The following is a 12,459-nucleotide window of genomic DNA, read 5'->3' as shown; positions in this document are numbered from 1 at the left end:
TTAAAAATTAAAATTAAGGAAAAAATTTCTACCACACACACTACAATACAGTAAGGCTGTGAGGTATTAAATATAATGATACCTCGGTACGGTATTGACAAAATATCCCGGTATTACTAAATATAGTAATTTATTTTAAAATACTAAAAAAATTAATTAATAATTTAATTAATTAATATTTTAGCTTTGAATGTTGGCAAGTACTGTACTTAATTTAAGTGATTTTAAAGTTAAAGATAAAAACTAGCCATTGCACTGTGTCTGGCTCAAAATGGTGTCATAATTCTGCCACTCCTACTGAACACTTTCACATTGTCAACAACCTTGCCTAGTTGCCTTATGTATCTTTTCATGTATTTTTATGTGTATTTGGCACTACTAAAGTACTGTAAAAGTACAGTATTGACGGTATAACAGTATTAGTAGTTGATACTATATTAAAAACCTTTGAAACTTAAATATATACCTTCTATATCTAAAAGTAATACCTCGGTATATAGAAATATAGGTATACCTCACAGCCCTACAATACAGTACATGGCAGTTGGAGCAACTTTTAAAATTCATAAACTTTCTACATGCATCAGAAAAATTCTCTTCTAATCATTTTTGCTAAAACTTAGCCATTGTCGCTAGTACAGGGTCTTTGGCCCAATTTTTTGAGTACCTTTAAAAATTCATAAAAAACAAATATTGATCAAAATAAGCAAAAACTTCTACACAACATACATGTAAGTACATCAAAAATGTAATAAAAATGGTAAATTCTCTCATTTTTGATGAAATTTGGCCAATGTCCCTGTACTATATAGCAAGGCTGCAAAAGTCGTGGCAGCCATTTTGAAGTGGGGCGAATCCTACTTAGTAACGCTACTGCATTACTAATAGTACAGGGTCTTTGGCCCAATTTTTGAGCAACTGTAAAAATTCATAAAAAATCTAATTTTGATCGGAATCAACCCAAACTTTCTACACAAAATAAGCACATGTATACTGTAGAGTGCTTTATTTTGGCGACACTTTATTTTGGCAATTTGCTAAAAAAAAATTGTAATTGGCTGTTTTTAATTTGGCAATTTTTGTGTACACGTGCATTACTGAGCATGTGCATTAATGATTGGCAGTTTTAATATTGGCGATTCTGCTTGCAAACTGCCAATCGCCAAAATAAAACTCCACCAAATTAAAGCATTATGTGGTATGTATCAAGAAATGTAATAAAAATAGAGGAATTTGTCCTAGTCATTTTAAACAAAATTTGACCAATCTTTCATTAAATTTTTGAGTAATTTTAAAAATTTATAAAAAAATCCAATTGTGATTGGAATCAGCTGAAACTGTAAAAAAGATACTTTTTTTCACTTTTGATAAGCAGTGTGTAGCACAAGCAGATTAAATGCTATTTTTATACAAGTGACCAAAATCAGACACTGTTACTCTATTACACGTATTGCTATAAATAATGCTTACCAGTGTTAGAGAAAGAGTATTGTGGCCTTGAACTATCAAAGGAGTATGACTAAAAACAGAAATAGCATATGTACATGTACATGTACATGTACATGTATTAACATACTGATGGTCTCATTTCTGCCATCATCTCATACTGATAACGAGGAGGCCCTTGGACTTCTATAATAAATAAATACAGGATAATAAATACATGTAAATAACATTTAAAAACCATAATTCAAATGATACAGTTGACAATGAGTAATACTGTATAGTGGGAAATTTTGGTGGGTGTTAAGCTGCTAAATTTTGGTGATTGGCAAACTTTAATTTGGCAAATTTGTGGCCCACATGCCACATACTGTACAAGATGATTTATTGGGGAGGAATTAATATTGGCGATTGGTGGTTCTATGAAGAAATCGCCAATATAAAATCTACCATTTTGTTTCAATCTGAGCATGCTCAATGACACGTGGCACAAAATTGCCAATATAAAATTCACCAATAACTTTCTACAGGCAAATTTGCAAAATATTACTCCCACCAATAAATCATCTTGTACGGCAATCACTCAAAATGGCAGGTTTTTTGGCAAATGGGTATGCCAAATTCACCATTTAATAATACAATAATACATTAATTGCTCATTAAACTTACTATTTTCTATTCTTAGCTGTTGTAAGGTATCAGCTTCTCTCAGTGCCAAGTCAAACCATTTCTTAAAATAGTCAATTTTAACCTGGTCCTTAAGATCACTGAATGAATGAGCCTAAAACACAAGAATCATCCATATACTGTACAAGGGTCATTCATATACAAGATAATCATAATTATACCTCTAGAGTTGAGAATGAATTACGTCATTATACTTGTACCTATTTTACCATATAGCACTTTATTTTGGCGGCACTTTATTTTGGCACTTTTCCTGTAAAATTGTAATTGAAAATTTTTAATTTGGCAATTTTTGTGTACACGTGCAATACTGAGAATGCGCATTAATGATTGGCGGTTTTAATATTGGAAATTCTGCTTGCAAACCGCCAATTGCCAAAATAAAACTCCGATAAATTAAAGCGCTATACGGTATATAGAAATTTTGAGCAAGTATGAATCAAAATTAGAATTTTGTCAAAAATGGCTAGGAGAAAATTCTCAATTTTTACATCACAGTAACACCAAGAGTACAGTAACACATATGGCTCAAAAATAATTCCATGGATTGAATGGATGGTGGATGGATGGTGCACCAATGGGTTAAAGCAGAAAGCAAGCCATAATAAAGAATCTACTGCATAATGCACCAAATCTGTTACACATAGCTACTTCGTTCTTCCAACCAACTTTTTACTTCATTTTTTCTTCATTAAATCTTGCTGTCCAAAATGGCAGTCAATCATTACATATGTACATGTACATATACATCTACAATGTACAATGTAGGTGGACACATCTCAAAATAATGTTTCGTAATTCAAAGCTCTAGAGGTCTTTACTAATAATCAGTGTCATTTACTTTGTATTTGACTGTATTCTCATAATCATAAGGTGCAAAATTCTTTTTGTTCTTATAGCTCATAGGAATTCTACAGTAACATAAATAAACAAGTGTATTAGTGTAAAAATATTCCTAAGATTATTTTCACCACCTTGCATGCATTGCTTTCATGTGCTGGGTTCTTAATAGAGGTTCTCCCTACCTTTAATGCTTCTAGCAAAGTCCTCAGACAGTATCTCTGTTTTATCTTGCTGTTAAAATGCTCAAAACTTCATCTTGCTTGTAAGCCACCATTTTGTATGTCATGGCCACACCAATGTCATTTAAGGGGCATGTGAGGGCAGGTTGGTTGTTAAGGTGCCTTAATTGTTATTTCTCCAATACAATGTGTATTGAAGAAATGTAAGAGTTGACATGCATGTACAGTGTACATACATGTATATTGCGCATGGGGTAAACAATCTTAGGAATGACAATGCAGCTTAGACACAAGTCGTAAAAATACTATACCGTACAAGATGACTTATTGGTGAGGAATTAATATTGGCAATTGGCAGTTCTGTGAAAAAATTTCCAATATAAAATCGCGACCATTTTGTTTCAATCTGAGCATGCTCAATGGTACATGGCAAAAAATCGTCAATATAAAATCCACCAGTTTCTTTCCACAGTCAAATTCACCAAATATTACTCTCGCCAATAAATCACCTTGTACGGTATCTACGTGTACATAAAACTCACGGGTGTCTATCAGGCCAACCGAGAAAATACACTTTAAGTTTTTTGGTCCGTTTATTTAAACTATCAACCTAAGAGTAGAGTTATACACTGTACATTTAAGTAAAGGAAGATCATACCAATGCTGGCCAAAAAGGATATTTTCCATACTTCGTCCAAATAATTGTATTTTCCTTGACATCAGAAACTAAAAGAAAAATATGTCACACAGTTACAGTGACACACACACAACTATTGGCTCAATGATAATGTGACTTGGTTTTACAATAACATGTAACGCATGGCACAAAATTTTCGATGGCTGTAAATTTCGTAAAAATCTACATGTATCTTGTGGATTTAATTTTTGCAATTTTATACCGTCTGCTATCTTGTACCAAAATAATTTGATTTTTGCGGAATTTTCGTGAATATTTTAAAAATTACAAAATCCACAAAATCTATAACCCTAAAAAATTTTGCACTATACAGCAATGTAGATGTTGCTAAATGCATACAAACTATTGAGCAAAAACATTGAAGGAAACATACTGGGATAAGTTATGAGCATTCAAAGTTTAATAAAAGCAAAGACTGCAAACAACTTATATACAATGTTGAAAATGTTAATTTATATTAAGAAAAATTTTAAAAACTTAACAAAAGCATCCATTAAAAGTTGCTATCAGTACAATGGACTACCAGTAGTATAAACACATCTGCTTAAAAGTATCAATACTCTTGATAACATGTACATGTACATACATACAATTGATTGACTACAAGTCACTACACTACAGAGATGAAAAGATGCTATTAAAATATATAAGTATTATCAAGATTAGATACTGGTAATTATTTTAGGGTTGATGCTATCAATACTAATGCACATTGAACTGGGCAATAATTTATTAAGCACATCATGTATTGGGTACATTTTAAAGCCTCCTTTATGTTAAATAAATTGACAGGTGGTACTAATTGTGTAGACATTTCATGTATTGGTTTGTGTGCAAGTTACTATGGCTTCATGACCATCTTCAATAAAATCAATTTAAAATAATGCCGTAAAACATGAAAATAAAGCTTAAGCTACAAAAATTAGCAAATCAATGTCTATTGATTTACAATGAATATGTATAGTCACTTACTAGACCAATCCCCTTTACAGAAACTAACAGTAGGTAGACCATCATCATCAGACTCACTGTCACTATTTAAAAGTGTAGAGTAATCACCAGCTTCATCGCCACCCTCTTCATCAGTATCTTCAAAAATATCCCCATTATTAGTCTCTTTTATGATTTCCACTGATTTATTCGTAATTGATTGATGGTCGCTATCAAGCGGTTCTTTATTTTGTGAGGTGCTAGCTTCATCAGTAACTGCGCTTGGTCCTGCTTCATCCTTTAATGATAGAGGAGACTCTGAAGGGAGTTCGAAGTCAGGCTCAACATGGCTACACTTAGAGGGCCTTTCCTCTGTTGAAGTACCAGTCGACTCAGTCTCAGGTTCTGTAGAACGCTTCCTCTTTCGCCTCTTCACTCTCCGTAAGGAATCAGATGAGATTAGTCCTGAACTTTCAACATCACTAGAAATAGGACTTTCCCTTGCATTGAGAGTGACAAAACTGTCACCATTCTGAATATCATTCATTGTTAATATTAATAATTGATCAACCACGCCCAACAGATAATGAATAAATATTTTAAATTAATAATTATTACTGATTCAAGCCAGCCTGATGTCTATTTTGATACTGGCATCAATGTTGTGTTGAATCATGTCTGTTGCTCTGCCTGAACCAGTAAGCTTACCATACACCAGCATGGTTGTATTATAATCATGAGCTTTATGGCTGACAATCAAAATTGTATCAATCATGCTATGCCGGCTGCATGCACATGCAGGCTGCCCAAAATTATGATACAGGGATGTGTCAAGCTGGGTCATGATTGAAATCAGTCATAAATCAACTTAAAATTCTTGGCTGTGTACTAAAGTATAGCATGTCTTCACCCAAAACTCTACTAAAACTGAGTTAATTGTGGCAGTTGACATGATGCAGCATCATCCATATCAATAATCAGGCCGTAAATCCAACCATCATTCAAACTGAGTATCATCAATTCCTCACAAAACAGGAGCTACTAGCCCCTGACTCCAGTACAAGGCTTATTTACACTAACAAACACTAACCCCATAACTATGTTACATGTAAAATCAATGCTAAACCATTGCATGAGTTAGATGTGTGAACATTACTAGGCAACTTTGTTGTTGGCAACCTGAGATCAAAACAGTCAAAGCAGTGCCAAAGCTGTTTATTAAGCAGGATGCATTGTCTTCAAAAATGGAATAATCTTAAAGTAGTTATCAGTCTAGTTCAACCAGACTATATTTATCCATGATACTTGTAAAATCACTTCAATGAATGCATGGCGCAATTCACTTGGCAATTTAAATTCACTTGGCAATTTAAATTCACTTGGCAATTTGTTATTAATTATTAACATGCAGACAACTGATTTTATTCATCAAAAAAAAACTTTATTTTATCAAAAAACAACCTCACAACTGAATTCAAACTCTATACTAATATTACTAAAACTAAACTATTCAAAAGCTAGTCTCTATAAGTTCATGGCACAGGCACACAGCATAGCAGTCTCAGGCCAAAAATCCAACCAAACTGAGTATCATCACAAAGACAGGAGCTACTAGTCCAGTAGCACTGGATACTCCAGTACAAGGCTCATCCACACTAACACCACTGCATGAGTTGACACCAGATCCAAAATATGGCTCAGTACAGCAACCCATCCTATCATTGAATGTGTTAACATAAGAAAGACAAGTGGAGGAAGCAGAACTGCAGGATATTCCACTAGAGGTAAATGTACAGGTATTTAACAAACTTTGGAAACTTGAGTAATCTCCTCGATATTCCCTTATGTACCTCACCTCACAATAGTCTCCACTCTCCTGTCCACAAACACCTTGACGAATCAAGGTAATGAGATAATCCCTCAAGGAATCATCATTCGTCACTATACAATTGTAGTAGGTGTCAATTGGATCGATGCAAGCTGAGACACAAAGTCGAGCATAAGCATTGTTGAGAGCAGTGAGCTGAGCATCAGTGAGGGATGAAACAGGAAGATCTGAGAGACCACCTGAAAGTTCTGTGAAGTTGCAATAGGAAGGAAGGTTGCTTTGAAGCTGGTTTAAACAAGTAGTGAGGTTTTGACGTACTTCCAGTTGAGAGCTATACCTCTTGCTGATTTTGTGCACCCAGTCAGTGACAGCAGCTACATCTCTTTTCTTTGTAGTTACAGCACCATCACTTGAAGCAACAACAAGAAAACAGCAAAAGAGAAAAATCATGAACATCCTCAATGGAAGTAGCACAAAGTAACAATGATTAAAAACAATAAGTTTCTGTAAAATATAGCACAAGTGGCAGCTGTTATAAAATATCTAATTCATAATGAATTCATTGTTGATTTATGACAAGCAAACTGTTTAATTGATAATACCCACATTGGCTTCATGTGACTAGTTTATGCTACTTTACAACAGTTATTATTGTTATTAGAGACACTGACTATCGTCAGGCAGAGGCCCAGACTCTACTTTGACCAAATTTGGTCATTTTTACAACCTCGTATAGTAGTTACTTTTACAGAGTAACATTTACAGTACAGGGTGTGGTCTTGTTATGCAAGACCACATTTATTTTTTGTAGCTATCGACATTTTTAGTAACAGACTAACAGATGCTATAAGCCAGAGGATCAAAAGTGCTTATTATGCTGCACATTCACAGTCCCATGGGATTTTAGCCTTTAGAGTAAAGCAAATGTTTGTGAACAAGACTATTGTGTACATTTTTGTTAAAAATGAATGTAATGCAACAATTCAAATTATATGAACCAATTAGAAATACATTTATTATAAATGAGTGAATGACAAGCCTTGTTGGCTTGTCCTCCATATGCAGATCAATTACATTAACACATGATAGCAAGAGTGGATAATCCACTCTTGATAATAGGCACCGGTATAGTGTATGTTGTCAAACATGTACTGTAATAATAAAACTAATGTAACAGTTAATATGAATTAGTTTTATAGAAAGAAAGAATCTAAACATGACAAGAGTACATTCAATGTATTATCACCACTGAAAGTGTTTAATTGTAAACTAAGCATGGTAAGTATTTGCTTGTAAACACAAGAGGGAGTGAATGGAAGAGTGTTAACTAGGAGAGCAGTTATACTGTGGCTTTTACTGAGTAAACAATAAATTCTAAGAATTTGCAAAAGCAATTTTAGTACACCTAATATAATACTTAATTCATTGCAACAGAAGTTATGTATAAATTGAAAACCTCAGAGGAAACATAAAGCAATGTTGCATTATACTTTGCATCATTATAATAGCAGATCCCTAATAAAAAGAATGCACAAACAGTGAGATAAATTTTACTAATTTTTACAATAATTTTTGTCAAAGTGCACAAGTAAGCCTGCTAATGACTTTATTTTAAAAAAAGTTTTAAAAAAGGTACGCCAACATAATTTTGCAGGAATTAGAAAGTGAAATTACAGAGGCAGTTGACATAAAATTTTGTCATAAAACCCTTGGTACTAAGATGCATGATTACTTCCAGACTTTCTAATCACAAACCATTAACTGACATTTTGAGGTATAACAGACTGAGGCAATGCTTTTGGCTTTATTTTTCGTAAAATTATTTTCATGGAGCACTGCATTACAGCAGGAAGTGCTATATAACAACAATGGCTCTAAAGTTTGAGCAAAATATTGCATTAAAAGTAAAATAATTTGATAAATTTTCCATACAATTTCCAACTCTCCTCTCTCTATTTATTTTAATCTAAAGAGACTTAGCAATTTCTGGAACAATAATTTTTAAAATAAATTGCAAAAATTAATTTGCTACTTAATAGTACTTCTTGTGTTCAGTTTTGGAGTAGGTGCAAGCATAAGAAAAAAAAATTAGCTGCATAATAACAAAAAATAATTATTAATTTCCAGTGAACTATAGAACAGTATGGAGTCATTGGGCCATATTCTGTAGTACTACTGGAGTATAGCATGTATGGTATGCCATAGAAAATAATATTATTGAACACATACATGTACAGTAGTTATGATGTTGACAAGTCTGAAGCTGTGGAAGCAATTCAGGCAACTATAGAGGGAAGAAAAGAATAAAGAAAGAACTGATGTGTGATAATACAGTTATCCATGTTCAGCCTCACTCTCCCACTCTCTTCCTCCTTCCTTTCTCTTTTTCTTTGTCTTTTACCTATTATTAATACCTCTCCTTTTCATTTCTTCTTTTTTATTTACTCAATTTTCACTTTATCTATCATTAATTGATAGTCTTTCCTGGATGTGATGTGACACTGTATGTACCTGATGCAAACAAAAAGTACATATAAATAAAAATACTCTTCACAAATTCTAAAAATGTGCTTATACGTACAAAAGGATATTTTGGAGGGAGTTAAATTTGGCAAATTTGCTAAATTTTGGTGATTGGTGAATTTTAATTTGGCAAATTTGTGGCCACGTGCCATCATGCATGCACATAATGGCTCAAAATGGTGGATTTTTATTTTGAAAATGGCTATCAAATTTACCAAATTTATCTACCTCCAAAATTTCCTTCTGTATGGTACATAGATCTACACTGTAGCTAACCCTGTACATATCGTATAGTGGTTATTTTCAAGGATAACAAATTTTGCAAATTTATCAATTTTTAAGATTCAAGAAATTATATATTCCTTGAAATTTAATACAGTACAAGATGGTAGAATAGTGGAAATTTGCAAAAGTTATTTTGTGAACCTTTGAATTATCCTTAAAAACCACTATACTGCAGTAAAGGATTCACTATCATCATATCCATCATTACCTGTAATTATATGCCTGTCTTATTGGTCTTCTCCTAGCTGATGGTTTCTTACATTTGTATTTCTTCCACTCTCTCTTCCTCCTGTTCTATTTAATGACAGGTGCTCAGTCAACCAAGGAAAATATCTCTACAGTACATATCAATTATCATGTTAGTACATATCAGTATGTGTATCACAATACAGTACACAACTTTTAAAATTTATTAAAAAATCCAAATTTGATTGGAATTAGCTCAAACTTTCTACACAACATAAAACATGTACATGTATATATATATCAATAAATTTTTTCCTATCCATTTTCGATAAAATTTGGTTTGAGACCTTGCAAGGACTATGGCCCAATTTTTGAGCAACTCCAAAAAGTCATAAAAATCATTTAAGTGGAATTACATGTACTTCAAAATTTTTTAAACAATATAAGGGCATTTATATGCATTAAAAAATTATAAAAATGTAGAATTTTCTCCTTGTCATTTTTGATAAAAATTTGTTCGAGATTTTGTCATAATGGTACAGGGACTTTGGGTCATTTGTTGAGCAACTTTAAAAATTTCTAAAAAAAATCAAATTTGATCGGAATTAGCTCAAACTTTCTACACAATATAAGGATATGTATATGCATCAGAAAATCTTCTCTTGGTCATTATTGACAAAATTTGGCCAATGTATTCGGCCCAATTTTTAAGCTACTTTAAAAATTTATAACAATCTTATTTTAAATGAATTCAACTCAATCTTTCTACCATAACATACAAAAGTACATTATAATTTAGTAAAATAGAAAATTTATATAGTACCTCTTAAATATTATGTACATAAATAAAATGTAAGCTACTATGGCATAAATAAAGCCTACGTACATTAGGCTATAAAAATTAGTCACTTACCAGACCAATCCCCTTTACAGTAGAATAATTGCCTACTTCATTGGCACCCTCTTCATCAGTATCCTCATAAATATCACCATTATTAGTCTCTTTTATGATTTCCACTGATTTATTAATAATTGATTGATGGTCACTATCGAGCGGTTCTTTATTTTGTGAGGTGTTAGCTTCATCAGCAGCTGCACTTGGTCCTGCTTCATCCTTTAATGATAGAGGAGACTCTGAAGGGAGTTCAAAATCAGGCTCAACATGGCTACACTTAGAGGGCCTTTCCGCTCTGTTGCAGTACCAGTCGACTCAGTCTCAGGTCCTGTAGAACGCTTCCTCTTTCGCAGCTTCACTCTCCGTAAGGAATCAGATGAGATTAGTCCTGAACTTTCAACATCACTAGAAATAGGACTTTCCCTTGCATTTACGGTAACAAAACTGTCACCATTCTGAATATCATTCATTGTTAATAATTGATGAACCACGCCCAACAAAATAATAATGAATAAATAATTAAAATTAATTATTATTGATTCAAGCCAGGTCTATTTTGATACAACTTTGACTGGCATCAATGTTGTGTTGAATCATGTCTGTTGCTCTGCCTAAACTAGTAAGCTTACCATACACCAGCATGGTTGTATCATAATCATGAACTTTATGGCTGACAATCAAAATTGTATCGATCATGCTATGCTGCATGCACATGCAGGCTGCCCAAAATCTATGATACAGGGATGTGTCAAGCTGGGTCATGATTAAAGTCAGTCATGATTCAGATTAAAATTCTTGGCTGTGTACTGAAGTATAGCATGTCTTCACCCAAAACTCTACTAACACTGACGGAGTTAATTGTGTTCACAGGATGCAGCATGACATGTAGATCCATTTCAAAATCACACTACAAATCCAACCATCAAACTGAGTATCATCACAAAGACAGGAGCTACTAGTCCAGTAGCACTGGATACTCCAGTACAAGGCTTACAAAACTGCATGCATGAGTTGAATGTGCAAACATTACTAGGCAACTTTGTTGCTGGTAACCTGTGATCAAAACAGTCAAAGAAGTGCCAGAGCCATTCATTAAGCAGGGGCATTATAATATTTAAAAATGGCATAATCTTGAATTAAAGTAGTTATCAGTCTAGTTCAACCAGACTAGTCTATATTTATCCATGATATTTGTAAATATATCACTTCAATGAAGTTCTGATGCAATCTGCATGGCGCAATTCACTTGGCAATTTGTTATTAATTATTAACTAATAACTGATTTTATTCATCAAAAAAACTTTATTCATAAAAAAAACAACTTCAAAACTAACACAAACTCTATACTAATATAACTAAAACTAAACTACGGTTCAAGAGCTAGTCTCTATATTGTTCATGGCACACAGCAGTAGCAGCCTCAGGCCAAAAATCCAACCAAACTGAGTATCATCACAAAGACAGGAGCTACTAGTCCAGTAGCACTGGATACTCCAGTACAAGGCTCATCCACACTAACACCACTGCATGAGGTGACACCAGATCCAAGATATGGTTCAGTACAGCAACCCATCCTATCACTGAATGTGTTAACATAAGAAAGACAAGTGGAGGAAGCAGAACTGCAGGATATTCCACCAGAGGTAAATGTGCAGGCATTTAACAAACGTTGGAAATTTGAGTAATCTCCTCGATATTGCCTTATGTACCTCACCTCACAATAGTCTCCACTCTCCTGTCCACAGACACCTTGACGAATCAAGGTAATGGCATAATCCCTTAAGGTATCATCATTCGTCACTATACAATTGTAGTAGGTGTCAATTGGATCGATGCAAGCTGAGACACACAATCGAGAGTAAGCATTGTTGAGAGCAGTGAGCTGAGCATCAGTGAGGGATGAAGCGGGGAGATCTGAGAGACCACCTGTAAGTTCCGTTAAGTTGCAATAGGAAGGAAGGTT

At 33.7% G+C, this 12,459-nt stretch overlaps 1 protein-coding gene across 1 annotated transcript in view; it reads right to left on the bottom strand.

The window, feature by feature from the left end:
* Positions 1–5,354, bottom strand: part of LOC109582313 (uncharacterized) — an 18,049-nt gene extending 12,695 nt beyond the window's left edge. Inside the window, exons 1-7 of the mRNA XM_019996983.1 lie at positions 4,822–5,354; positions 3,811–3,878; positions 3,695–3,762; positions 2,972–3,041; positions 2,113–2,224; positions 1,577–1,632; positions 1,471–1,519 (exon numbers count right to left, since the gene is read on the bottom strand). Coding sequence (XP_019852542.1) covers positions 1,471–1,519; positions 1,577–1,632; positions 2,113–2,224; positions 2,972–3,041; positions 3,695–3,762; positions 3,811–3,878; positions 4,822–5,326 — 928 coding nt within the window. The 5' untranslated portion in view covers positions 5,327–5,354. The remainder of the gene's footprint in view (positions 1–1,470; positions 1,520–1,576; positions 1,633–2,112; positions 2,225–2,971; positions 3,042–3,694; positions 3,763–3,810; positions 3,879–4,821) is intronic.
* Between the last annotated feature and the right edge of the window lie 7,105 nt (positions 5,355–12,459).

The sequence above is a fragment of the Amphimedon queenslandica genome, unplaced genomic scaffold (genome assembly GCF_000090795.2).
Source record: "Amphimedon queenslandica unplaced genomic scaffold, v1.1 AMPQUscaffold_13391, whole genome shotgun sequence".
NCBI classification, from domain to species: domain Eukaryota; kingdom Metazoa; phylum Porifera; class Demospongiae; order Haplosclerida; family Niphatidae; genus Amphimedon; species Amphimedon queenslandica.
The sequence above is the reverse complement of the archived record's forward strand: the minus strand, read 5'-3'. Positions and strand labels throughout refer to the sequence as shown.